This window comes from Rattus norvegicus, chromosome 9 (assembly GCF_036323735.1).
Source record: "Rattus norvegicus strain BN/NHsdMcwi chromosome 9, GRCr8, whole genome shotgun sequence".
Classification (NCBI taxonomy): Eukaryota; Metazoa; Chordata; class Mammalia; order Rodentia; family Muridae; genus Rattus; species Rattus norvegicus.
In genome coordinates this window covers 46,346,317-46,373,273 of record NC_086027.1, presented here as the reverse complement: position 1 = coordinate 46,373,273, position 26,957 = coordinate 46,346,317, and the positions used below count along the sequence as shown (strand labels likewise).

General features: G+C 49.3%; 1 protein-coding gene across 10 annotated transcripts in view; it reads left to right on the top strand.

Moving 5' to 3' along the window:
- The window catches only part of Fam178b (family with sequence similarity 178, member B), a 107,838-nt gene that overhangs the window by 36,298 nt on the left and 44,583 nt on the right, over nt 1-26,957 (top strand). For all 10 annotated transcript variants that reach the window (XM_063267591.1, XM_063267590.1, XM_063267588.1 and 7 more), the window contains 2 exons: nt 8,036-8,141; nt 10,570-10,654. In XM_063267591.1, coding sequence (XP_063123661.1) covers nt 8,036-8,141; nt 10,570-10,654 — 191 coding nt within the window. The remainder of the gene's footprint in view (nt 1-8,035; nt 8,142-10,569; nt 10,655-26,957) is intronic.

Sequence of the window (26,957 nt, the reverse complement as noted above, 5' to 3'; positions counted from 1 at the left end):
TGGTGGGCTGTTACCTGGAAATATAAGATGAAATAAACCTTTTCCTCTTCAAGTTGTTGATGGTTATAGCATTTTATCACAGCATGAGAAACTGACTGAGACATAGGGAACACAGAGGAACAGTTCTGTTCTAGGGACAGGAGCCACCTCAGATAAGAAAATGCAAAGCATTGATCTGAACAACATGGATATGTAACCTTTTATGAAAACTGGTGGTGGTATTTGTTACTTTCTGCCCCCCTGCAACTGTAGTAAAACAGATTGGCCATCATGAAGGGATGTCAGGGCAGAAGCTGAAGCAGGAACCTGGAGGCAGGAACCTGGAGGCAGGAACCTGGAGGCAGGACAGCAGAGGACGCTGCTTACTGGTTGCTCCCAGGCTCATTCATGCTCAGGCACCCTTCCTAGAGAGACACCAGGTTTACATGCTTAGGAATGATGCTGCCCACGGTGGCCTGGGCCCTCTTATGTCAATTAGTAATCAAGAAAATGTCCCATAGGCGTGCCCACAGCCAATCTGAAGGTGACAGTTCTTTAGCTGAGTGTCCCTTTTTGTCGGTGTATCAAGTTGACAACCAAGATTATCTGCCACAGTAACATGGTTATGTGTGTCTTGTAGAAAATTTACTAATTTAGATACACAAACTCATTTTAATTGAAAGATTTAAACTTGTGTGTGTGTGTGTGTGTGTGTGTGTGTGTGTGTGTGTGTAAATGTATGCTATATGTGTGGGCAGTGCCTCAGAAAGCCAGAAGAGAGTATTAGGTGCCCAGGGCCCATCAGCTGTAGATACTGGGAAGCAACTTTGTGTCCTCTGAAGGAGCAGAAGGTGGAATAAACCTGTTCTTCCCTCAGAAGCATATGCTCTTAACCTCTGAGCCCTCTCTTCAGCCCCTAGAAGCAAAGACTCTGTTAAAGCCTACATTATAGTAAACATGAGGCCGCACGTTACATGTCCATACTGCCTTCCCTCCCCCCACCACAGTTTCAGAGAGCATTCTGAGCCAGACTCACCATGCATGGCCTGATGAGCTTGTTTCATAGCACAGGGCCAAGCTCTGGGGTGTCAGAGACGGTGACGGTCACTCCTCCCTACAGCAGGGCCCTTACCATAGTTATAGCGCATGTCATTTCAGTTACCTGGGGCCAGCTATGGTCTAGGCATATTACATGGACAAATCCAGAAATAATTTATGGGTTTTTACCTTATTTACTATTATGAGTGTTGAAATTTGTGCCATCCCATTCCATCAACCTGGCATATGCATGAACCCTGCCTTTGTTGTATTGCCACTGAGCATGCTCTAATCAACTAGTAGCTGGCTCCATTATCAGATTGATCCATCCAGTGTGGGAGGGCTTTCATTAAGGAACCTCTGCTGTACTTGGTGACCGCCGCAGAGCACAAGTAGAGTGTTGCTGGGGCTTCACACGGGCCAAAGAGACGACATGATGATTCCTTCCTCCAAGTGAAAAGCAGAAAGAAGACTCATAAGCTGGGGTTGCTGGGACAGTAGAGCAGGAGAGACGGGACAGTGGTTGAGTGCACACTACTCCATGTGTGCAGCTCTCAAGCATTGTACCGTACACACCACACACAGGTAAACTGTGTAGGAATCAGTACCAGACACCGTTTTGACCATCTCTTGAGGGTCAAAGGGTCAGATCCCCCACAGACAGAGAAGGAGGAGTGCATTTGCCGGGCGTGTCTTCACTCTCTGTGCCATCGTTCAGAAAGCCTTCCCAGCCAGAAGCAAGCGTGATAACAAAAGGGCAGCTGCCTGGCTCCTCCTCGCTGGGGAGTAAATTCATGCTCATTACCTTGTAACCACTGACAGATTGCTCTGTAAGGGGATTTCTAAACCATTTACCACAAGCATGCCCCAACACTTGGCAGTTGTGAGCTCATCTTCAAGAATATAACAAAGATAAGGAGAATCCAGAGCTGTTGCTCTCTGCCTGGTACACCTACAGGCTGGTGACTTTGGTGGAGGCCAAACGAGTAGAGAAAAGGCCACCACCACCCTTCCATTCAACCACAGCATGAGCCATGTCAGTTTGGATGTTTCTTTTAAAGTTTCAAAAAATTTACATTTATTCATTTTATATATATCTATTTTATATATACCTCTACACATACATATATATGAGTGTTTTGCCTGCACATGCCTGGTGCCCTGAAGAGTCAGAAGAGAACACTGGGTCCCCTAGAACTAGAGTTAGGAATGGTTGTGAGCCACCGTGTGTGTGCTGGAAATCTAACCGAGGTTCTCTGCGAGAGCAACAAGGGCTCTAACCACTGAGGCTTCTCCAGCCTCCTCTAAAGGCTTCTCTTCTATCCTGGATGTCTTATGTGTGTGTGTAGAGGTCAGGGGACAGCTTCTGGGAGTTGGATCTTGCCTTCCACATGGGTCTTGGGAATTGAACTCAGGTCATGAGGCGTGGCAGCAAATACTGTTTCCATCTCAGCCATCTTGCTGGCCTATACGCTTATAGATCATTCTGATTGGTGTCAGAACCATGACCCAGAGAATTGCAGTTTGATCATGTGATGCCACCATAACAATTCCATCCACATTGCTCTAATGTCCTGGCACCCACCTTCTTAGTCTTTTGGAAATTACATTTCTTTCAACTTTTCTCTGTTGTAAATAATGCACCAATGCCTAAAAGTCTAGAAGGTGTCCCTACCTGCAACATGATTATGAGGTGTGCATGTGACCTCTGATAAAGGATCACCTTACCCCAGTAAAAAGGGGCCAAATAAGGAAGTGATGAAAGGCAGAAGGAAGGAAGGACGGGGCAGGCCAAGGAGCAAGGACAGTGGCTGACTGGGCGTGGGCAGGCAAGGCTGGGTGTCAGGAGAAAAAGACTGCCTTAGCACCCAGGTGCGTGCGTGCGTGCGTGTGTGTGTGTGTGTGTGTGTGTGTCTGTGTCTGTGTCTGCATCTGTGTCTGTGTGTCTGTGTGTGTGTGTCTGTGTGTGTGTCTGTGTGTGCATATGTGTGTGTGTGCATATGTGTGTGTATGTCTGTGTGTGTGTGTGTGCATGTGTGTGTGTGTGAGGGCTGGGGAGTGAAGGGAGTGGGATATATGGGGGTGTTGGTACCACCAGCAGATTTCTGCCTCTAACAGGCTGGCTGGAGGCAGGAAATATTTGACAGATGAGATGGCCTGTGGAGCAATGACCTAGGATCCAAGCTGCCCTGCCCAAGGGAGCTAGGTGTCTGCCCAGCTTCCCTAGAGGAAGAATTCGGACCCTCCTCCCTCAGATATACTAATGAGCAGTTGCAGTGGTGCCCAGGTCAGTGGTGTTGAATCATACTTTGCTTTCTGGAGAAGTGCCCTTGTGACATATCCGTGTCACAGTGTGTATGTAAAGGGGGCGAGGCACTGAGTAAGGGCCACTTCCTTAGATCGCCTTGCATTTCCTTATTATACCCAAGTCTTCTAGACTAGATAGAAGAGTGGGAACAATAGCCATTCAATCATGACTCTACGGTATTGGTCAGAAACATGACCTTAGAGCAACGGTTCTCAACCTTCCTCATGTTGTGACCCCAACCGTGAAATTATTTCATTGCCACTTCATAACTGTAATTTTGCTACTGTGCTCAATAATAATGTAAATATCTGAAATGTGAGCTTCTGGGGTCAGAACCCACAGGTTGAGAACTGCTGCCTTAGAGGAAGGTAAGAGATCATGAGGCCTTTCCATACAGTCGATCGTGGGCCCCTGGAAAGAGACCAGGTAAAGTGGCCAGGTAAAGAGACTTGCTGCTAAATCTGGTGACCCAAGTTTGATCCCTAGAACCCACAGTGAAGAAGACTAATTTCCAAAAGTTGATCTCTGACCTCTAAATGTGAACTAGGGTATACATGTACCTGTACTGATACATCACACATGCACATGTACGTACATGCACTTGCACGCACACACATACACACATAATTTAAAATTAATGCTTTGTGAACTGACAAGTAGTTTTTCAAGTTGCTTTCCTGTATTTTTAAACTTTTTTGTACAGTTAGCAGGTATCACAGTAGCCCTTGGAGAAGGGGAAACCTGCTGGGGAGAGGGGCTTGTTTTTTGTTTTTGTTTTGTTTTGTTTTTTTTACAGTATTGTTTCTGAGACAGGGTTTCTCTGAGTAGCCTGGCTGTCCTGGAACTTGCTCTGTAGCCCAGGGTGGCCTCAAACTCAGCAATCTGCCTGCCTCTGCCTCCTGAATGCTGGGATTAAAAGTGTAATACCACCACTGCCCAACGAGTGCTTTTTTGTTTTGTTTTGTTTTTAAATACCTCTTAAAAAGAGTTACCTCTGTACCTTTCCAGGAAGGGAGGAAATTTTTCCCTCTGAGGAAAGTGGAAGTGTCCTCAAAGACCAGGCAAGCCATCCTTCTGGAGTAGCAGGGCAAGACAAAGGGCAGCTGGGCTCTGCCTCCAGCTCTGGCCAGCCTTGTACAGGAATGCAGCCTTAGGTCCCACCACTTAAAGGGAGCAGCCCCCAACCAGCCTCCCGATCTGTCACCCAGATGACTGACAGATGACCTGGGATCAGCTTCATGGGACCACAGGCATCAGCTCCCAGGGTCCAAGAAGGCAAAGCTTGTTTCCCCTTCATTGGCAGCAGTTGAAAGGAATTTCGATCTTCCCAAATAGAGGAGTCTCTGGAGGGCATCAGACTAGGTGAGGGACCACATGCTGTGCCAGGGCACAGGTCCCAGAAAGGTTGAGGCTGCCTCCCCAGCCCCTGAGGAGTTCACAAGGATGTAGGGCATGTGTGTGTGTGTGTGTGTGTGTGTGTGTGTGTGTGCATGTGTGTGTCTGTCCATCTGTCTGTCCTGCTGTGAGGGCAGACGAGCTGTCAGGCAGCCCACGTGCAGACTGGGCTATTCCTTTGTGACTATTAGAGGATTGGGAGGAAGCAGGAGATGGTGAATCTGAACTTCACCCCATGTAGCACCTGTATTATCCTGACACCCCCACAGCCCAGGCTCCTGTTTTGCTGTATGTACTGTTCCTGGAAGAGGGTTGTCACATTGAAGCCAGCTATGGAATGTAGACCGTCCTGCCCATGGCACATGCCCCCCGCCCCCAAAAAAGGGGGAAGCAACAAAGCTGAACCACCTTGCTTGCAGACCTGGGCTTCTGATGGGGTGGTATTCGCACTCTTTAAACAAAGGAGAAGAAAAGTGGAGCGCAGGCAGACATGCCTACCATTATTCATTCTCTTCTGTTTGGGCATTTTATTGAAACTTTGCATCTGAAAAATTGGCAAGGCCCCAGAAAGTCATACTGTATAAATAGTTCCCCTTGGTGTTTATCCTTCTGCTGTCCCTGGGATTCGCACACCATTTAGAGATTCTTCCCAATGGGACTGCTGCCCATACAGTGGACTTGCAGGCAGAAGCTGTAAGGCTCCTCCCTTAGACAATATCAGGGTCAGACACTCCAAGGACACTGCAGCTTTGTTCAGAAGCCCACCATGTGAATGGTCCCCCATTTGATATCTGCTGCTCTCTCTCTCTCTCTCTCTTTCTCTCTCTCTCTCTCTGCTGAGTTTCTGCCTCCCTCCTGTTGCAGCAAACATTGAGGAGGGAATATATCTGCCCTCTGTCATAGCTGCGATAACTGGGGATTAGCCTGTGCCCTGTCCCTCTCATTTCCAGTCATAGCTGAGGGCCTTCCAACTGATCCTTTCTTCACTGGCATCCTGGGAATGACAGCTGGACTGAGTGTGTCTTGCTCAGTCTGATCTGTGTAGCATCTGCTGTCCCTTCCTTCTCCAGAGCCTCTGACATTCTCAAGCTAATTTTTGAACTCAGCATTGGCAAAGGCGTGAACTTGGACCCAGCATCAAGTGTTCTTATTTGGGGTTTTTGTTAATGTTGTCTAATTTTTTATTAATTTGCGCGCGCGCGCGCATGTGTGCGTGTGTGTGTGTGTGTGTGTCTGAGTGTGTGTCTGAGTGTGTGTGTGTGTGTGTGTGTGTGTGTGTGTGTGTATACCACATCAAGCCAGTGGAGACCAAAGTTTCCAGAGTCAGTTCTCCCCCTCCCGTATTGGTCCCAGGGTCAGACTGAGTTATCAGACCTAGCAGCAGCACCTTTACCAGTCGCGCTGTCTGCGGCTCAGAATCAGTGCTCCAGCTGTGGAGATCGGACGTCTCCACATCTATACACCTGACAAGTGACTGTGCCACCCAAGGTTTTGAGGATTCGTGGCATAGCCTCCTTCCTTTCTGTTCCAGGCCTCCATGCCCAGGAGTGTTATAGGGTCTGTCCTTGCTCTTCAGGGTCGAACCCCTGTCATTATGATCAGCAGGCCCCTCCTATCCAGAGACCCTCACTTGCTCATTCCCCAGTCACATCTTGCTTCTTGCAGCTCATTTAGCAAGAGACCTAGAACACCTAGGAAGCCATTAGCTGCAAAGCACTGTGGGGCAAGGCCTCTGGCTCCCTGGCTCCTTCCCTTAAGGATAAAATCAACCTCGACAATGATGAACCTGCAGGCAGCTCTCATTTCCTCGGCAGGAAGTGCACTGGGAAGCCAGAGGAGCAGGAGACACAGTGACACTCCCTCAGAGCAGCAATTGAAAATGTGTTGCTCCAGGCCAGCAGGGGCCTGTACAGTTGGTCCCCCCACCGAGCAACTGGCAGGTTGCCCCACCCCAGCAGAATGCCAGAGCTAGTATCTCCCAGATCTTCCACCAACCCCCCGATTTCCAGTGGCCTCAACACATGTCTCTAGCAAGTCTTGTCAGTGTGTAAGCGCTCAGGCTTTCCTTTGCTAGGGGGTGTCGTTCCTTCCCCTGTGCCAAGAAAGCGTCTCCGTGACAGGCACCTGGAACAGAATGGGTGGGACCTGTACACACACAGGGAAGTCTGTTTCCGCAGTAGTCATCCCATCGTCAGCACAGACACAATGCTTCTTTCTCTTGCAAATTTAAATGACTTTTAAAAATATATATAATTTGTGAATGGCCTGGACAGGCTCAGAGAGACAGCAGCTTGGCTCAGGAAAAGCCTTGGTTTTGGAGTGTTCTGTTCCTGGCAGATGGCAGTGTGATGTCCTTTTCAAAACGGGGTAGGGCAGAGGGCTGGCCAAAGAGGATTGGGACATAGGGTATTATCTGAGTATTCACTTCATGGGTTCATTTCCTGGAGTCCACGTTGGCCATCTTTAGGCTATTCTCTAGAGAGAAAGGGTAGAGCACCCTACCTTACACCCAGTTTCAAGGAATCGGAAATTCAGACAGAGTCTAGTGTAGCCTTCCAAAGCCCTGCAGCTACACACACTGCCCCATATAGCTAACTCCTCACGACCGGGGTCCTGCAGGGCAGGGTGACTGCCAGAGTTCATGTCCCTGCCAGGACTGTTCTGACAGGATACAGAACTACACATGCAGGTTTTGTTTAAAGCCATGTGACTGGCCTGAGCATGCGCATGCACTCCTGGGATGGGTGCAGCCCGAACAGTGTGGGAGCTTTCATTGAACCCTTCCTGGGTATCTCCTTCCAAGATGTCCCCAGCTCTGGGCCTCTTTCTGTTATTTTCCCATCTTCTCAGGTGTCCCCTCTGTGTCAGAAAAACACAAGATGAGGCAGAAACGCTGTGTAACTGGACCCAAAGATGCAGGTGCCCATGGGTAATCCTGTCCACCCCTTGCAGCTGGAGCCCCAGAAGAAGCCTCAGGCACAGGTGCCTGACCCCAAGGATCTCTTACCTGGTTTCTCCTTTGTCATGTAACAAGGACAAAAATACTAGTCAGTTGTAGGTTTAAAGCATCATGCAGTGGTGTGTAAGCAGCTTTGGAGACAACAAGCCATTCTGAGGATGTCACGACTAGTTTTCTCTTTCCCATGATACTTCATACCAAGAATTCTAAAAGTACCTTTGTCCTATGTGTCTCTGTGTGCTTCATGGCTTCTTCCTCTCAAAGCAAGGTGTAGCTGCAGCAAGGCTATTGAGACTAGCTGGCCAGAGAGCCCCTGCTGAGGGAGGCTACCCTAACCTAATTGCCTGACCCCACAGGTCCTCACTGCCCGAGCAGCTCTCCTTTCTGCACAATGGCTTCCTGAGCAACCTCTACCTGCATGCTGCTGATTGCCCTCGGCCTCTGCTGCGGTGGCTGTTCCAGGTGAGAAGCACGGGACTGCCACTAGGTGGCGGGAATGAGGCAGCCCCATAGCCTAGGCAGCACAAGGGGTGGCTGGGTCCTCAGTCTCTTCTGGTCTTGGGTGCTTCTGCTACAGAGGATGGAGGAGGACTGGCAGGGATTGATCTCCACCATGATGCTAATGTGCCAAAGTCAGGGAGGTTCAGGGGTCTGAACCCAGAAATGAAGACTGCCTGCAAGTGTCTGTTCAGCATCCCCAGCCTGTGTGCCTCTAGGGTATTCCTATGCCACTGAGTAAGAGGTGTGGCTTTCCTGGGGTGCCTGGTGTTCCTAATAAGCTTAGAGCTGAATGACTGGGTGCATTCTTTTCAACCAGAGTCTGTCGTGAACACCACTCCTTTCTGGCTGTCCCAGTCATGAGGTGCAGCTGGAGGGGGGCTCCTCTGCAGCAGGGGAGGTTGGGGCTCATGAGTTCACTGCTGTCCACTCTCTGGAGCTTAGGGCTTTGCTGCTCTCTATGAAGTTGTAGGTGGTCTGGAAAATTGAAGAACAGCTGCTCCCTCTGCCCCAGGTTCCTCCCTGGAGGAAAGTTTTGCCTCGAGGCAACACACCTTCTGCCTGAGAATATAAATGTAGGTGAGAGGCTAGCAGACAGTCCAGGACCTAATGCTGCTATCCAACTGTCCTGTATCGCCTTGGCCCCTGCTTAGGCCTGTCCCAGAGCTTCCAGCTGAGGCCTGGAGCCCGGCTGTCAGTCAGGGCTAGCCTAGCATGCTGGGCACTTCTCAAGCTTGGCCTTCCAGGGAGAATTCACTCTGCACCCTCAGGATCCTTGTGGTTCTCTTGTCCTAGAGGGGAAGGATACTGGGCCCCGGAACCCTTGTGCATAGCCGTCCCCTCAGTACCTCCCTCAGTTCCTAGGGTGGGGAGATTGGGCCTGCAGGGTGAGTAGGAGCCAAGAACAGTCGAGCTATTATTCTGCACCCCCAGTGCGGTCTCTCTCTGCTCCTTCCACAGACTATGACAAAATGTACAATTGGCCATTGGGAGGCACAAAGAACCCCTCTCACACATCGCCCACAGAGGATCCTTGTGTGACCCTGACAGGCGAGAAGTGCCCTCCCTTTTGTGGCTTAGACTCCACTAGATTCTGAAATCCAGGCCATGGACTGGATGGAGAGGCCTCCCCTAGCTCCTGTGCGGTATCCTTTGGACCAGAGGGGTTGACAGGGGAGCAGAGTTTAGGCCTAGCCCCAGGTGTAAGCTCAGACTCTGCCGCTTTGACTTCTGCATTGCTTCGACCAAGTCGCAGACATCAGCTGTATGTGGTGGAGCCAACAGTCCAGTGTGGGTTAAATGAAAAAGCCCTACAGTCTGTCTGTCCTTAAACCTGTCTCCTCCCCCAGATCCCTAGCTCTGCTCAGGACCTGGGCAAGGGAGGGACAGCAGCAGCAGGGACACAGTACTGCTGTTCTGTCAGACTCCTAACAGACAGCACTGGGGTCTCCTAAAGCCACTGCAGGGGATCCTCACTGGAAGTCAGACATGGCTAGGCCTCAGCTGGGGGCAGAGAGCCAGGGATGGGGAGGGTGAGCACTCAAGGCAAGAGCATGGCCCAACTGGACTTCTGAATGGGAGACTAGCTAACCTGGTCCAAGGAAAGCAGCTAGATTGGGCAGGTCACAGGTTGTCTAGCCCACTTGGGTCCATTCTAAATGAGGAGTGACCATCGAATCTCCATCGAATCTTGGTTGACCACCTCTGCTTGGTTGACACTCCACTGGTCCTATTGTCACTGGGACTTGGTGGCCCTGAACTTGCATCTTCCTTGCTCCAGGGCCTCTTGAAAATATGCTGCACACACCAAGTGAACCTCCAGGCCTTGGCACTCTTGACTTATCAAGCCAGAAGCTGAGCAAATGATTCATTGTCAGCAGTGTCCTCATTGTGTGTGGTAGGGGTGGAGAGTGGGCTGGGGACATGTTTTGGAGCCAGGAGACCATGTGAGTCATTGTAGTTGAGTATGAAGTTTTGCTACCATTACTTGTAATAAAAATTGTTTTAGGGCTGGAGAGATGGCTCAGCGGTTAAGAGCACCCGACTGCTTTTCCAGAGGTCATGAGTTCAATTCCCAGCAACCACATGGTGGCTCACAACCATCTGTAAAGAGATCTGATGCCCTCTTCTGGTGTATCTGAAGACAGCTACAGTGTACTTATATATAATAAATAAATAAATCTTTAAAAAAAAAATTGTTTTAGAGCAGGTGGGTCTCTGTGAGTTCAAGGCCACCGCCATCTACAGAGTGAGTTCTAGAATAGTCAAAACTATGCAGAAAAACCCTGTTTTGAAAAAAAAAAATCTAACTGAATGAATGAATGAATGAATGAATAAATAAATAAATAAATAAATAAATAAATAAATAAATGTCTTTTCTTTTTGTTTCTAGTTGTTAACATGGCCTCCAGAAACATCTTCGAGAGCATTTGGTCTCCTCTGGGATCTCAGTATAGACGGGCTGTTCCGTCAGCCTGGTAAGTACCCCGGTGTACGGTGGGCACTGTCCTCCCCCAGCATGCAATGGGACACTGCATCACCTGTGCCACAGACATCAGGCCACACATCTTTGGCTCTGGCTCCAGTGTTAGTGACAAGCTGAGCCAACTGGCTCCTCAGCACCTCTGCCAGGGCCTAGGTGCAGTTCTCAGTGAGTGAGTCCAGGCTGACCTCATGGCCACCTGGGACCCCCTACTATCCAGGAAGGTGAGTTTTGCCCCAGGCAGGCTTTGCTTCAAAAGGGACAGTTTGTCATCTGGGCTCTACCAAGGACCCAGGAAGGAGAGCCGTATAGCATTTTGGGCTGACATTACCAGGAAGGAACCTCAGAAGCTACCCCTCTACCCTCATGCTGTCCTGTGAGCCCCTTGAGTGACAGACAGCCTCTGGTCTGTATCTCGGCTGTGGCATTTGGGTATGTTTGACTCAGCATTCCTGGGAAGCATTCATGTCCTGCTGGTGGCTACACCTTCCTCAGCTGTCATCATTCCGTACCTGAACCTAGACACTTTGGCACCAAAAGATATTACGTAAGCAGTTGGAAGTTGCTTAGGGTTGGCAATAAGAGGGCTTCTCAGAGGACTGGACTCCGCCTTTGTCCAGCCATAACCCTCTACCCCAAACCGCACATACACACGTCTCCGAGGGCCAAGGTCATAGTCCCTGGTATGCCAGAACCCTCTGCACTTTGAGTGTCTTCATTGTGTTCCTCTGCTTCAGGAGTTGCCAAGCTGGGGTGATCTGTCAAATCAGAGCATTCCACACACCCCCACGGGCCCCTCACCAAGGGCTAGCTAGTGACAAGCCACCAGTCCAAGCATCTTCTCCCTTTTTGTAACCTCTGCCCCTGTGACCTGTGCTGCCATTTGCAGCCCCAGGGCCGCCTCTGCAGCACGCCTGCCCTTTTGGAAACAGAGGCCTTCCTTGTCTACCCTCTCCATGCTGTCTGTGGTATGCGTCTCCTCCACTCTCCTCTCCTACAAGCCCAATCACTCCCAGGTTCCTGATTCTCAGCTCTGGCTCCTTAAGAGCCTAGCATGGGGTCCTGTCCCCACGAGCTGGCCTAGAGAACTCCCTGTCTGAGGTCAGGATCCCTACTGATTAGGAAGAAGTCAGGCCTGATCCACAGAAGAACTAACTAAAGCACACACAGTACACCTGTGTTCACTGTGGCATCGTTCTTAATAGACAAAAGTGGAAGCAGACTATTGCCTGACGGGAGGGTAACAGAGCGTGCATACTGTGTGCGTGCTGAAACACAACGCATACTCAGATGTTCAGAACGGCCATGTGGTGGGGCAGTGCTAAGCCACAGAGGAGCCCGAAGCCAGGTTGACTGGAATAAAACACTAACCAATGAGACGCCTCGATTTCACATGAAGTGGAGAACTGTAGCCACCAGGGGTGAGGAGGCCATGGGGGTTGTTGAGCAGGTTGGCTTGAGAGGCTGGCTGATGGCTGTGCAGCAATGGAAAAGTACATTGTACACTGCCCCTCTCAGGGCCACTGTTGACCGCTCAGCTGCGCCCAACAGAGGGTGCATGTCTAAGGTTAAGTTAGATCCAGGAAGCTACAGAAGAAAGCCTGCTCATCAAGTTCACACAGCTGGAGGCCTGGGGTGGGGCCTCTGTGAGCACAGTAGAGCTCATGGCAAAACCTCAGCACTGCCTCATGCCTTTACCACCTGTGGCCATGAAATCACCTGACCCCTTCCACACGTAAGTTCCTGTCCCCTGGGGGTGTGCTCACCTGGGGCTGTCCTCTGATGGCTGTCCTGTGGAAGGTCTTATTCGATTGCTTTTAGCCCCACCCACTTCCTTTGTCTGGAGTGGGACTCAGTTTCAGCACATCCTGTGAGGGGAGTTAAAGGCCAGAGCAGTCCAGGGTAGGATGTGTTGAGAAGGAGCTGTTGATAAGCATGGAGTGTGGAATATTCAGGAACATTGTTGGTCTTTACCTCAGGGAATGTCTGCTCATCCACTCACAGATACCTGGAGGTCACCTGCATTAGAGCCCAGCAGGATGGCAAGTGGACAGGGTGACCCAGGCCAGCCCTTGTCCTCAGAAGACTGATAACCTTCTGAGGGCATGGAGGGAGTGCATGGAGTTGGCAATCACTATCAGAGAAAGGGGAACCAGAGTGGGGACTGGACTTCCAGCTGGGTAAGGCTGGCTTCCAGGAGCCAGGACTCAGGAATTGTTAGTCCACCTTTGGAAACTGCAGGATTGCCCTCACTCTCACTTGCCTGGAGACCAAGTAAGCCCCAATGGAGCCCCTGCCCTATGTAAAGCTTGGTTCAGGTCAAGGCATCACATAGACTTTCTCTTGTCAAGCCATGTTTTCATGAAGCTGTACCTTGATTGTTAGCACAGAACAGAAAACCCACAGTGCTTGTTTGTATGGTGTGGGTTACATATACTTCCTTTCTTGATTGTGTGTGTGTGCACATGTGTGCACACATGTATGTGCACACATGCCACAGCTTACTTGTGGAGTCAGAAGGCTATTGCAGATCTAACTTAGATTGTCTGACTTGATGGCATGCACCTCTACCCATTGAGCCATCTTGCCAGCACACATTTCCCTTTTCACCAGGATTGTTTAAGTTTTTTAAGACAGGGTCTCTCTACATAGTCTTGTCCTGGAACTAACTCTGTAGACCAGGCTGGCCTTGAACTTAGTAGAGATCTGCCTGCCTCTGCTTTTGATGCTGGAATCAAAGGAATGTGCCAACATGCCTGGCTTTTTACCAGGGCATTCCTCTCATTTCTAGAACTGTCCACAAGCTTCAAGGCTGCTTGCCATATTTTCTGACTGTCAGTGTCCTTTGAACACCTTGACTGTGTGTGAAGTTTCCATTTCCACAAATCAACCCTCTAGGACAAAACCCAAGAAATCCAGCCTTCCATTAGATATTCCGGAATAATGATGATGAGGAGGAGGAAAATGATTTAAGAATGAGTCTCTCGGGGATGGAGATGGCTCAGTGGTTAAAAGCACTGACTGCTCTTCCAGAGGTCCTGAGTTCAGGTCCCAGCAACCACATGGTGGCTTACAACCATCTGTAATGAGATCCAATGCCCTCTTCTGGTGTGCATGAAGACAGCAATGGTGTACTCATATACATAAAATAAATCAATCTAAAAAAAAAGAGAGAGAGAAAATGAGTCTCTGATCAATCAGCATAACGAATCATACAGCCTTGCCCCTGTGTTAAATACACTGAAGACTATGGAAGGAACCTGATTTGAAGAATAAGAAGTGGTTGGGGATTTAGCTCAGTGGTAGAGCGCTTGCCTAGCAAGTGCAAGGCCCTGGGTTTGGTCCTCAGCTCCGGAAAAAAAAAAAAAAAGAGTGCAGTGACTGAAGAAAAAGAAGTGTGTGCAGCTTTCTTTTTTTTCCGGAGCTGGGGACCGAACCCAGGGCCTTGCACTTCCTAGGCAAGTGCTCTACCACTGAGCTAAATCCCCAACCCCGTGTGCAGCTTTCAATAAGGGATCCGAGGAGCTTCAGATTTTGAAGAGGATCTTGGAACCAATCCCCAGGATTACAAGGGCAGCTACATTGTCTGAGCACAGTTACCACCATAGCCTGTGTCTGTGCCTCTAAGGTCCAGTCATTTAGTTCCTTACATGGCAAAGGTGGCAGGGAAGTAACAGTTTAGACTGTCCAAAGAAACATCAAGTGCTCATCCCTGGAAGGCTGAGTCTCCTAGATGTCCTCTGTTCCTTTCTGGAAATGTTCCAATGGTACACACACCCCGAGCTCTGGCTTCATGAGCCTTCCCCACAGGGCCGTCTGTCAGGAAATAACCTGGGCTGTTTCTGCAGATGTTGGCCCAGAGCCCGTCTGCCACCCACCCTCCCCAGGCTCCTGCACTAAGTGCTAACCCTTGGGCATGCAGACGTGCAGTCCCGAGAGCACACAGCAGCATAAATGGAGTTCCCTTACCAAAGAAGAAAGGATGTGACTGTCATCTCAGCAGCCTAGAACCTGCCACTGTCAAACCAGGACATTTTCAAGTTTCCTTTCTGTTGCTGTGAAAAAACACTGACCAAAACCAAGTTGGAGAGGAAAGTGTCTATTTGACTCAAACTTCCAGGTCACAGCCAGTCATTGAGGGAGGTCAAAGCAGAGAACCAAAGTGGGAACCTGGAGCTTGCTGGCCGGTCACTCACTGTCTCTGCAGCTCAGTCCCCTCTGCTGTCTACCTACAGAATGCTTTTGTCATTCCCAAAGGAACTTTATAGACATTGGCAGTCAGACCCTCCCAGTATGCCCTTCTCCCTAGTTCCTGGCAACCTTGAACCCCCTGTCTCTAAGGCTTTGCCTTTTTGAGACATAGTTACTTAGTTTGCTTTTCTTTTGTTTTTATGGACAGGATCTTATGCTGCATCCTAGACTATTTCATGGATCTGAGAGTGGCCTAGAATTCTTTTTCTTTTGAGACAGGGTCTCACCATGTCCCCTGGCTGACCTGGAACCCACTAGGTAGATCAGGCTGAACTCAAACTCACCTCTGCCTTTTGCCTCTGCCTCCCAAATGCTGGGGATTAAAGGCTTGGACCAGTATGTTCAGCGTCACAATGGCCATTGTGTATACTATCACATAGTCTGGGATGTTTATCTCTGGCTTCTTGCAAAATGCTTTCAAAGTTCATGCCTGCTTTATTCTGCCTTACCCTGAGACTGACTGTCCAGCAAGTTCATGGACATGTTGGAGTTGTAGGCACACATGCTGGTACCGGCTTTTTACATGGGTGCTGGGGTTTCGAGTTCAGATCTTCTTCGTGCAGAGCAAGTAGTCTGTCTATTGAGCAACCTTTAGCTCAGACCCTTACTCCCAGCTTGTGTTTTGGCAAAGTTTAGTTCACCAATCTGTTTCCCCTGTACCTGTACTTTGGATGCCAAATTTAAAGATGCCATTGCCTGGTCCTGACAACTGTGGTTTCTTCTAGATTTCTCCTTTTAAACCATAAGTTTGGGCCTTTTGGCCAGCCTGTGGTGGTACATGCATTTAATTCTAGCACTTGGGAAGAAGTAGAGGCAGGCGTATCTCTACGAGTTTGAGGCCAACCTGGTCTGCAGAGTGAGTTCCAGGTCAGCAACCTGGTGTGGTGGTGATGCACGGCCTTAATCCTAGCACTTGAGAAGCAGAGACAGGCAGATCTCTTGAGTTCCAACCCAGCCCAGGGCTGTACTGAAATACCCTGTCCCGAAAAACAAACAAATAAACTAACTGTAGGCCTTTTGATTCACTTTGACTCCCCTTCCCATATGCATGGTGTGATACTGAGGCTCAGCTTGATGCTTGCACTGGAGCCACCTGTTTACCTGGCACCTTTGTCCCAGCTCCCTGCCTTTTCATTCAATTGTCTTGGCAGCCTTGTTGGAAGCCAATTTGACCACAGATGTAGGGGGTCTTTTTCCGGACTCCTAAGTTTCCTCATTGGTTAATGTCTTAGAGTTTTACTGCTGTGAAAAGACACCATGGCCAAGGAAACTCTTATAAGGACATTTAATTGGGGCTGATTTACAGGTTCAGAGGATTATCATCAAGGTGGGAGCATGGCAACCTTCAGAAAAGCCTGGTGCAGGAGGAGCTGAGAGGTCTACCTCTTCATCTGAAGGTGACTAGGAAAAAACTGGCTCTCACATGGTCTCATTGCCCACCCTCACAGTGACACACTTACTCCGACAAGGCCACACCTCCTAATAGTGCCACTCCCTGGACCAAGCATATTCAGACCACCACAGTTAATGTGCTCGTCTTTACTCCAGCACCCCAAATTGTTGACTAATTATAGATTTCAACAATGAGGTATACCCATCTCTACCTGACCTGAAGTGGTCGCACAGTTGAGAGTTCCACGTTTTCATCTGAGACAGTGTGGGATTCTTTTTTTTTTTTTTTTTTTCTTTTTTTCGGAGCTGGGGACCGAACCCCGGGCCTTGCGCTTTCTAGGCAAGCGCTCTACCACTGAGCTAAATCCCCAACCCCGACACTGTGGGATTCTTAATAGTTATGTAGAAATAACAGCTGGAGTTTTTATTCTTGGTTACGTTGAATCTTTAGCTACCCGAGTAGTGCTGCCTTCTGTCTGAGTCTGTTTGGTGTGCCTTAGGAATTGTGCAGACTGGATTATTTGGAAACAGTAGACATGTGTTTCACTCAGTGTGTTAGAGGCTGAAGTCTAAGCCTGAGGGCCACTCCTGGCTAGGACCATGCTTCTGTGTCACTGTGGGTCACCAAAGGCATCACAGTGTATGTAAGAGAAGGCAGATGAGCTCAGCCTTTGATTGGGAGGCTGCTTTCAAGATAATCAACCCATTCTTTTTTTTTTAAAATTTTTTTTTTTTTTTTTTTTTTTTTTTTTTTAAAGATTTATTTATTTATTATATATAAGTACACTGTAGCTGTCTTCAGACACACCAGAAGAGGGCATCGGATCTCTTTACAGATGGTTGTGAGCCACCATGTGGTTGCTGGGAATTGAACTCATGACCTCTGGAAGAGCAGTCGGGTGCTCTTAACCGCTGAGCCATCTCTCCAGCCCCCAACCCATTCTTAAGAATTCTCTCCTCCTGACTTCATCTCCCGTGAGGATCCCATCTCATTGCCATGGCTTTGGAAACCGTGCAAACCACAGCACCATTGTAACAATCTTGTCCTCCAGTCCATGGGCATGGGATGTCTTCCCACAATGTTCTGTAGTTTCAGTGTACATGAGCTATGCTTCTTTTGTTAAATTTATTCCTAAATACTGGGGCAGGAGAGAGAGCTCAGCAGCTACCAGCTCTCAGCACTCCTGCAGAGGACTCAGGCTCAGCCCCCAGCACCCACAAGAGGCAGTTTGCTCGTGACTTCAGTTCTGGCAGACCAAGAGACCCTTTGGAATCCATGGGCTCCTTCTGAAGGTTACACAGACTTACACATACACAACTAAAAAGAAAGAAAGCTTCTCATACTGTCACTCCTAACATGGCAAAATATGAGAGGCGTTTCTGTCCACTGACCTTATGTCACAGCCTTGCCAAACCTGTTTATTAACTATAATTGTTCTTGTGGGGTTTCTCTTGTGGTGGAGTTTGGTTTGAAAGCAAACATTCTTTAGCAATTAACTGCTTGGAAGTAATGACTTTGTTTGTTTAGCAATGTGTCTTGGCTGAGTGGTCCTAGGGCTTGCAGAGCTGTGGGACTGCCCATTCCCTCTACCCCAGTCCCAGTGAATCGTGTGGACTAGACCCCGGCTGGGGACCAACCCAAACTCTCCAGAGAAGGGACGAATGGCACCAAGGCCTTTCCCACTTCTAGAACAATATAGTTCATTTTCACCTACGCAGTCCACACTATCCCGGAATCTATCCTATCTGTGTGGGAGGAGGGGGTCAGAGTAAGATAGCTCGACCCTGGCCAGGACATTCTTTGGATACTTTGAAAGTGGGCGAGCAATTCAACTCTAAGAATGGACTTAGTTTATTTTTCTGAGCAGGGTCTCTGGGCACTCCTTCCTCCTTGGTCACTGTCAGTCATGGCTTCTTGTGTAGTCTCTCCTTCCTCCCCTTCCTCTCTTCCTTTTGGAGCTCTCCATAACTCCACAGTGTTCATAAGGTGCCTTCTTACAACAAAAGAAAGTCGGTAGAGCACTTGTGGAGCACACAAAGCCCTGGGCTCAGTCCCCAGCCTGCACAAAGCGCTCATCTCAGTGCTTAGCAGGCGGCTCGGAAGTTTAAGCCCATCCTTAGCTACATAGCAAGTCTCAGCCCAGCCAGGCTACGTGAGACTGTCACCAAAGTTGTGTCAAGTTGGCCACAGAAACTAACCAGTGTACCCACAAAAGTTTTAGTGATAATAAATTATAAAGCAGATTATCTTAAACTAGTTCTTTAGAATGTGCATAGTCTTTGTGTTTCCTTGAATTCGTCTGTTTCATCAGTACCGGGATTAGTCATTTACCTCTAGAGCAGTGGTTCTCAACCTTCCGAACGCTGCAACCCTTTATTTAATATAGTTCCTTGTGTTATAGTGACTGTTATAGTGAGAAGCCCTAAAGCTTTTCCTTCACAGGTTGCTGAGGGTCATATGTCCAGGAGTGGCACAGTCCGATCATACACTAGTTCTCCTTTTAGCTTTTAGCGAAGCCTCCATGTTGATTTGCAGAGTGCTGCATCAGTTAATGCTCCTGCCAACAGTGAGCCAGTGCCACCACCCCACCCCACCCCCGCTTGTCACCTGCTCTGCTTGTCACCAGTTTGCTGTGGCTTTCACTCGTTTTTTGAGACAGGGTTGCTCTATGTAGCCCTGGCTGTCATAGAACTTGTTCTATAGACCAGGCTGGCCTCAGACTCAGAGATCCACCTGCCTCTGCCTCCTGAGTGCTGGGATTAAAGTGATGAGCCACCACTGCCCAGCACCACTTGTTTTCTTGAGGATAGACATTCTGACAGGGCTGAGATAGAACCTCAGTGTACTTTTGAGTTCTGATGATGATGGCTAAAGATGTTGAACACTCCTTAAGATATTTATTAGCCATTTGTATTTCTTCCTTTATGAGCTCTCTATGCAGTGGCATGGACTCTGTTTTAAATAGGGTTGTCTGTTTGCTGTTTTTTGTTTTGTTTTGTTTTATTCTAACGTATTCTGTATCGTGAGATTAAGCCTTTGTCAGATGTGTAGCTGGCAGAGGTTTTCTCCCATTCTGTGGGCTTCCTCTTCTCTTGACTGACAGATTTCCTTTACTGGACAAATGCTTTTTAATTTCCTGACACATTTCATTCATCAATTGTGGCCTGACTTCCTGAGTAGCCAGAGCTCTCAGAAAGCCTTTACTGAAGTGCAATTTGGAAGTGTTTCCCCTGCCTTTTTCCTTAACAGTTTTGGAGCTTGAAGTCTTACGTTAAGGTCTTTGATCCATTTGGAGTGTTTTGTGTGCAGGGTGAGAGACAGCAATCTAGATTCATTCTTCTATGTGTAAATATCCAGTTTCCCCAGCACAAATGTGTAAGTTTAGTTTTTTTTTTCTTTTTAAATTGGGGGGTTAGGCTTGTATGAGTTTCTACTTGGACTTCTGTGCATTAACATACATATCTGGTTTTATGCTGGTGCCATGGTCTTCTGTACTATGCTCCGCACTGTTCCTGGAAACCAGCCACAGCTATTTCTCCAGCACTGTTGCTCAGGATTGCCGAGCCTATCTGGGATCTTTTGTGCTTCGACAAACATTTTATTATTTGTTTTCTGTTTCTGGAATTCCAATGCGATTGTTTCGGATCTGCGATGTGTTTTTGGAAGGACAGCCACTTAGTCTTCAACTCCTCCTCCGTCTTTTTCAGTGTGCTAAGGTCTTCACTGAGGGGGTCTCTCGCTCCCCTGTTCGGTTAGTCCAAGGCTGGAGGTGGGCTGGGGCCTGTTTTCTTTTTAGCTTGCTTCCTGTTGGTTTAGAGTCTCTTTTAAAATCACATCTGCGGGGTTGGGGATTTAGCTCAGTGGTAGCGCTGGGTTCAGTCCTCAGCTCCGGGGAATGGAGGGGGGCGGGGGGAGTTGGTCCTTAAAAAAAAAAAAAACAAAAAAAAAAAACTCTTATATGTGTCTGCATGTGGACATCTGCACATAAGTGCAGGTACCCATGGAGGCCAGAAGAGGGCATCAGATCCCTGAGAGTTCCTGACATGGGTATTGGGAACCAAATTCGGATCCTCTAGAAGAGCAGCAATAAATGCTGTTAACCAATGAGCCATCTGTCCAACCACCTTAAGTATTAGATTTTAAAAATCTCAATCGGAGAACTAGTAGCTTCCCAATAGTCAGCATCTGGCCAAAGCCATTCTCCTCTGCTGCTATGATTTCAATAATGTCACTGTCTTCTGTGGCCTGACATGGGGCTACAGTGACTAGACCCCTTTTTCCTGGGCCATGGGACAAGATTTCTGGGTATTCAAGGAGAATTGGTATGCAGGAACTCCTGATCACCTAATCTCCTGTCATCAGCCACACATACTGTTCTATAATGACAGCAAGCTTTCATATGCTTAATGGGACTCAAACTTGGCTGTATATTAATACTACTTGATGCCGTGGGTCGTCCTTGCTTATACCTTACTCATAAAGGCAGAGTTGCTTTCTTTTTTTCTTTATTTTGTCGTTGTTCTTTTTTGACACAGGGATTCTCCGCGGCATAACAGCCCTAGCTATCCTGGAATTCACTCTGTAGACCAGACTGGCCTCCAACTCAGAGATTCGCCTTCCTCTGTCTCCCAAGTGATTGAGGTTAAAGGCATGAGCCACCATGGCCCAGCCTGGTTCCCAGTTTTTATCAAGTATGGATAAGCCTGCTGGAAACACATGCAACTTCTCACAGGCCCTGTTTTCAGCTCAGCTGGCTGCCTCCCAACGAGCGGCGGATCTGCTTGTAAAAGCATGGCGAGCTTTGTGAGAAACGCTGTACTACCTTCCAAAGCAGTGAATGAAGACTCCTGTCACTCTGGACCCTTGCCAGGATATGGTTCCGTCTCCTTCTAGAGATCAGGCATAGTCCTGAAACCCAGAGTGAGGGCCTGCCCTAGGCCTGCATGCCGCAGTACCAGGAGGCTTTTTAATCTAAGTCACTTTGGAACAGGTGTGTGAAGTTGGAAGGGAAGGCTGGTTGGTTGGCATGGTCTCCTGAGTCACACTAAGCCCCACATCATTCCGAGCAGTACAGCAGTACACACTTAGAGGATGTCCTACTTGGCTTTAACTGTCAAGTTGACATAGCTACAGTCACCTAAAGGGATTCTCAATCAAGGGATTGCCCACCTCAGAGTGACCTGTGGACATGTCAGTGGGAGACGGTATTTTGAGGATTCATGTGACAGGACTACTAGGAGCAACACAATTCCCTGGGCTTTATAAGAAAGCTAACCGAGCATTAAGTTCGAGAGAGTAAGCCACCAGGCGGCCTCCTCTGTGGTTTCTCCTTTCTTACTTGAGTTCCTGCCCCGACTTCCCTCAATGACAGACAGTGATCTGGAAGCATCAGCCAAATACACCCTTTCCTCTTCTAAATTGCTTTCGGTCACAATGTTTTCTCATAACAGAGGGGGAAACTAGGACAGATGGAGACATCTGCAGTGACCTTAGCCATCAGAGATATGCAAATCAAAGCTGCAACAGGCCACATCTCACCCCCACCAGAATGGCTGTCGTCAGGAAGTCAAACAGCGTCCAGGCAGGGTAGCACATGCCTCTGGTTCCAGCACTTTGGAGGCAGAGCAGGCAGATCTCTGAGGTGGAGGCCAGCCTGGTCTACAGAGTGAGCTCCAGGCCTGTCAAGGCTATATAGTGAGGAGGAAACTATATCATTTTGAGGAAAATGGATAAAACTGGAGATCATGTTAAATGCATCAAGCCAGACTCAGACAAACAGGTTTTCTCTTACATATGGACCTCAGGGGTGTGTGTGTGTGTATGTGCAGGACATGAAGTACATGTAAGAAAATGTTATATTTTATTTTACATAATATATGCTTAAGAAAGAGGAAAATGGGGGTGGGGGATTTAGCTCAGCGGTAGAGCGCTTGCCTATGAAGCGCAAGGCCCTGGGTTCGGTCCCCAGCTCCGAAAAAAAGAACCAAAAAAAAAAAAAGAAAGAAAGAAAGAGGAAAATGCCTAGAGCCAAGATGTGATAGCTGGGTCTGCAGTTGTCTTCTTGGACCGTAAGATGACCTTGAGTTTGAGAGCCCAAGGCTGAGAATAACAAGGCAGAGCAGTGGGCAGTGCAGACCCAACAGGTACCGTCAGGCCTCAGTACCTGCTGTGGTCTGCACTGCCCAGCCCCCTTTCAGTGTAGAAACCTAGACTTAAAGCTTCCTTAGCGCAGGTGAGCTTTTGTTTTGCTTTTGTCTGTTTTTGTCTAGCAGGTATGCATGCTTCTGTGTTCTGGCACAATACAGTCTGAATGGTAGGGGCCTTGAATACCCTGGTGTTTGGTGACACCAGGCAGTGGTGTATGTTACAGAGGGCAGAGGAAAGGAGAGGTGGCCCGGGGACGGCATCATGTATTCTGTGCACAGAGCCATGAGTAAGCAGGCCAGAGGCCCATGGAGATGCCAGGGGTGAATTCAGGAAGTCACAAACGGGGGGGGGGGGTGTGAGAAACGGCAGAGGAAGGGCCCTCTGCTCAGGATGACTGGGGGGAGAGAAGACAAAAGCAGCCTTGGAGCTGGAGCAAGGACAGAGACCAAACTGCAAGTTCCCAACGACAGGGCATGATGGCTCATACCTGAATTCCCAGTACCTCGGAGAATGCAGGCAGGATCGCAGAGAGTTCAAGGCCAGCCTAGGGTTGCATAGTGAGACCCTCTCTCAGAGGGAGAGGGAGAGGGGGAGCAGGGAAGAGAAGATTTGGAAAGGAGTTGAAGCCTCACAAATGGGGCTGGGTGGGGAGGATAGGGACACCAAGACCAGCAGGATTTATAGAGGATGCTGGGAGAGTGGCTGTGCCCTGTGCTTACATGTGGTCAGAGTGATGAAATGTACATGGGTTTACAATAGGAACTCTAGGCCTGGGTATGTAGCCCAGTGGTGGTAGAGCATGTGCTTAGCACGTGCAAGGGCTGGGGTCCATCTCCTGATCGGATGGAGGAGCGTCCTTCTTCATTCCGTACATAGGTCCATTTGATAACAGGGTCACCTCTCAAGTTCAGCAGCTTCCCTTTGCCATTCATTTCTGGACACGCTACTGCCTCTGTGCCTTTGTCTACACCCTAAAGCCAAGCACCCATTCCTTTGATTCTGAAATCCACCATGGGTTCAGGTTTCTCTGAGCCTATTCTGTCACCATTACTCCTCAGGGTATGTTCCACCTCACTCTGACCACCCTTTTCTACCTGCATGCCACTTGGGCCAACTGGTGTCTCAACCCCCCATCCCCCACCCCCCACCCCAGGTTCATTTTCCACTTGTGCACTGTGGCCTCCCACCAAACTGCCACAGCCAGAATCAGGCCTCTTTCTTATCCAGAGAACATTTACAGCGGCACCCACTCAGCGTTCAGTTAACAGTTGCTGAGTGAGTAAACATCTCAGTGTGTGAAGTTGAAGCTAACGGCCTAAAGCAAGTGACACTGAAGCTAGTTCAGATTCAAGCACCACAGAGCTGTGGGAAGTTAAGTAATGCAAGCTGGGATGGGAAGTAAGTCAGTTCCCAGCCTCCTGTGAGTTCTGTGAACTCTACAGCCTGCGGATGTAAGGATGAAACCTTCCTTTTTCTTGAGAGTCAGTTTCCTCCCCTTCCTGGGGCCTCCGCTCCTCCTGAGGTATGTGGGACATCAGAGACTTAGGAGCCAGGCTGATGGGGCTGCGCACGCACCGAGACACCTGAGCTGAGCTGAGCTGAGCAGCCAAGAGCAGAACCTGCTTCACCGTTGTCAAACCCGCGCTGGCCTAAGATGAGTGCTGGAGGCCCAGTGAGGGAAGAGAGCTGGGCTCAGCACCGCTGGGGCTGGCCAAGTGGCTGCAAGAACGCTTAGGAGGCGCGAGGTGTTCTCATCCATGTCACCGGTGCCCGGAGCACGGCCCTGGAAAACAGCTTCTTCCGTGACACAGATGGAAAAGTCACTTTTATTTTAGTCCAGATGCCCCCCCCCCCCTTAAAGCATCCATTCCATCCCAGGAGAGCCACTGAAGGCTGCCTTCAGCCCAGCTGCCCACGCTGGCATTTGAAAAGACCCCGTGCCCAGGGCTGCTCTGGGAGTCACCTAAAATGACTGCCTTGGGTGTGGAGAAACTGAGGTAGGGGGAGAGCCTGTCAACTTAAGTCTGGATTTTCTTATGTGTCAGCCTCCAGAAATCCCTCATTTGGGACACAGAGCTGAGGAAAAGCTGAGCGCATGGCCTACTTAGGAAGCCTTAATTATGGCCTCTGGGTGGTGTTTTCCTGTCATCCAAGACCCAACTTCCAAGGCTGTTGACGGGGATGATTTACTCTGACATCTGGGCCCCTTCCTTTGAAACTGCATGTCACTTCAGGCTTGGTCCCACTGTGCGGGAGAAAGAGGGTATGGTACCAATGTCCGCTCTCAACACTGCTGCCCTCAGGGGGTTAGAGCCCTAAGCACCTGCGGGGAGGGGGGGGCGGTGCTGAGGTGGGGCAGGACACATCCCCTCCAGGCTCTGGCAGGATGTTCCAATCCAGCCCGGCCTCACCCTAGGTCCATTCTCTTACCCTCTCTGGAAAGTTCATGCTCCCGCCCACGTGTGCGTGCACGTACGTGCACAGGCCCCCGGAGGCCCAGGTAAACACCCTGGTGAACCAACACGTATTGTGTTTTGGAGCCTTTAGTCTTCTCAGCTCATTTGTGAGGAGGCTGAGGGCTGTCATTACCGCTCTCTGACTTGTTAGGTTGCCAAGATGGGAAAACAGTTTTTCCTTCTTTAAGAATCTAATTACTTACTTGGTTAGTCCCAACCCATATACCTTTCTTAGGAGAGAGACACCTTGTGCCTGCCGAGAAAAACCTGGCCTTGGCCAGCTTTCAAAGACTCTGGGCCTGGCCAGGTGCTGTCTGTCAGCACAGCAGACGGTGCGACCTGTAGAAAAGCCCTCTCCATGAGTTTAGGAAACAGAGCCTTGCATGGTTCTTGTGGAAGGAGGCCCCTGTTTTCTATGCCCTGAAGACCCTGCCATTTCCCTTTTTCTGTGCCCTGTCTTGCTAACCTGCTTTTGTCATGGCTTTCCTCTTCAGACGGGTGCCTCCCCAAGCACTACCTCACTGTTCACCACAGTCAGCTCCCCAGCCCTGGACTGGTTCAGTTCCATTTCAGTTTGGGGTTTTATTTTATCTCATTACATTTATTTGTGTGTGGGTGTGTGTGGGTGTGGGTGAGTGGGTGTGGGTGGGTGTGCTTTCACCATGCTTTGATATGGAGATCAGAACACAGCCAGTTGACTCTGCATCCACTGAATGGGTCTAGGGATGAACTCAGATTGTCAGGTTTAGATGCAGGCACCCTTACTGTCTTATCTTGCCTGCCCTCCTGTGCTGGAGCCAGGGCTGCAGGTACAGGAGCACCTGTGAGATGGGAGCTGTGAGATGGACCTTTCGCCTGCCTTGAATTTTTGTAGGAAGACCCTGGGCCTTTGCTTATCTCCCTGGCCCCAGTCTCTCCTGGACCTGTGCTCCCAGAGCAGAGGATGAGGCCTCCACTGGGTTACTCTTCACCTTAGGGTGGGGACACTCATCCTCCCTGCTCTACTCAAGTGTCTTAGCCCAGCCCCCAAGGTCTTGATTCAACATTTGAGAACACCTGTGGCTTTGCACCCAGCCTGCTCATCTCCAGGCTGTTTACTGCTTCCTTCTTACCTGTGAAGCGCTTAGTCACGCTGTTTGGAGTTCTTCTTTTTGTTCACGCGTTCATTCCTTTGTTCATTCATTCATTCATTCATTCATTCATTCACTTTCATGCTGGCTGCTTCTAGGTCCTGGAGGTATGGACATGGCCCACGCCAGTGTGGCCCTTCCCCAGTGGTATTTCTATTTTTATTTATCTTTTTTTTTCTTTGAAAGATAGTCTCATTTCGTAGCCAAGACAGCTCAGATTCACAGCAATCCTCCTGCATCATCCGTTCAGGTGCTAGGCTTATAGACATGAACCAGCACACACTTTTGTGCTGTTGGGGAAGAGACAGATCAGAAGCAAGTAAAGGAACAGATAAGATAATGTAGAGAAATGTTAACAGGACAGAGACAGAGCCTGGGCCTCCCAGTGAGCATGTGAGGGGTCAAGAGGCAGAAAGGCCTGTGGGATGGGTGATCTCCCAGCAGCATGGCCAATCATTGTTTTGTTGTTGGTTTTGAACCTGTCCTTAAATGGTCTGAAGGCAAAAGCCCCAAGGATACAGTTCCCCCTTATGTGGATGTGGGCTGAAAGGGAGGCCAGTGTCCCTCCTGGCAGGGACAGTGTCCCAGCAAGCCCACAGAGGTCTCTGCAGCAGTCCACGGGCTGCAGTGGGCATGAAAGGACAGGAGTCGTGTGTGTCGGGGAGACTTTAATGCTGCGGCTGTGTCTCTCACTTGGCTGGGAGCTGCTGAGCCCAGCTGCTACCTGGTGTGAATGGATGGTCAGGTGATGGATGGTCAGGCGACCGGCCGTTTTCTCTGACTTCGTGGCTTCAGAGCAGCCCATTCTTTGAAGGCCAAGCAAGAGTCCCCAGAGTCCTAAAACACAAAGCACCTGTTGCTTCATTTCTGCAGTGAATGTTCCTGGTGCAGGACGTGCAGAACCTGCTTACCTGGAGCCGG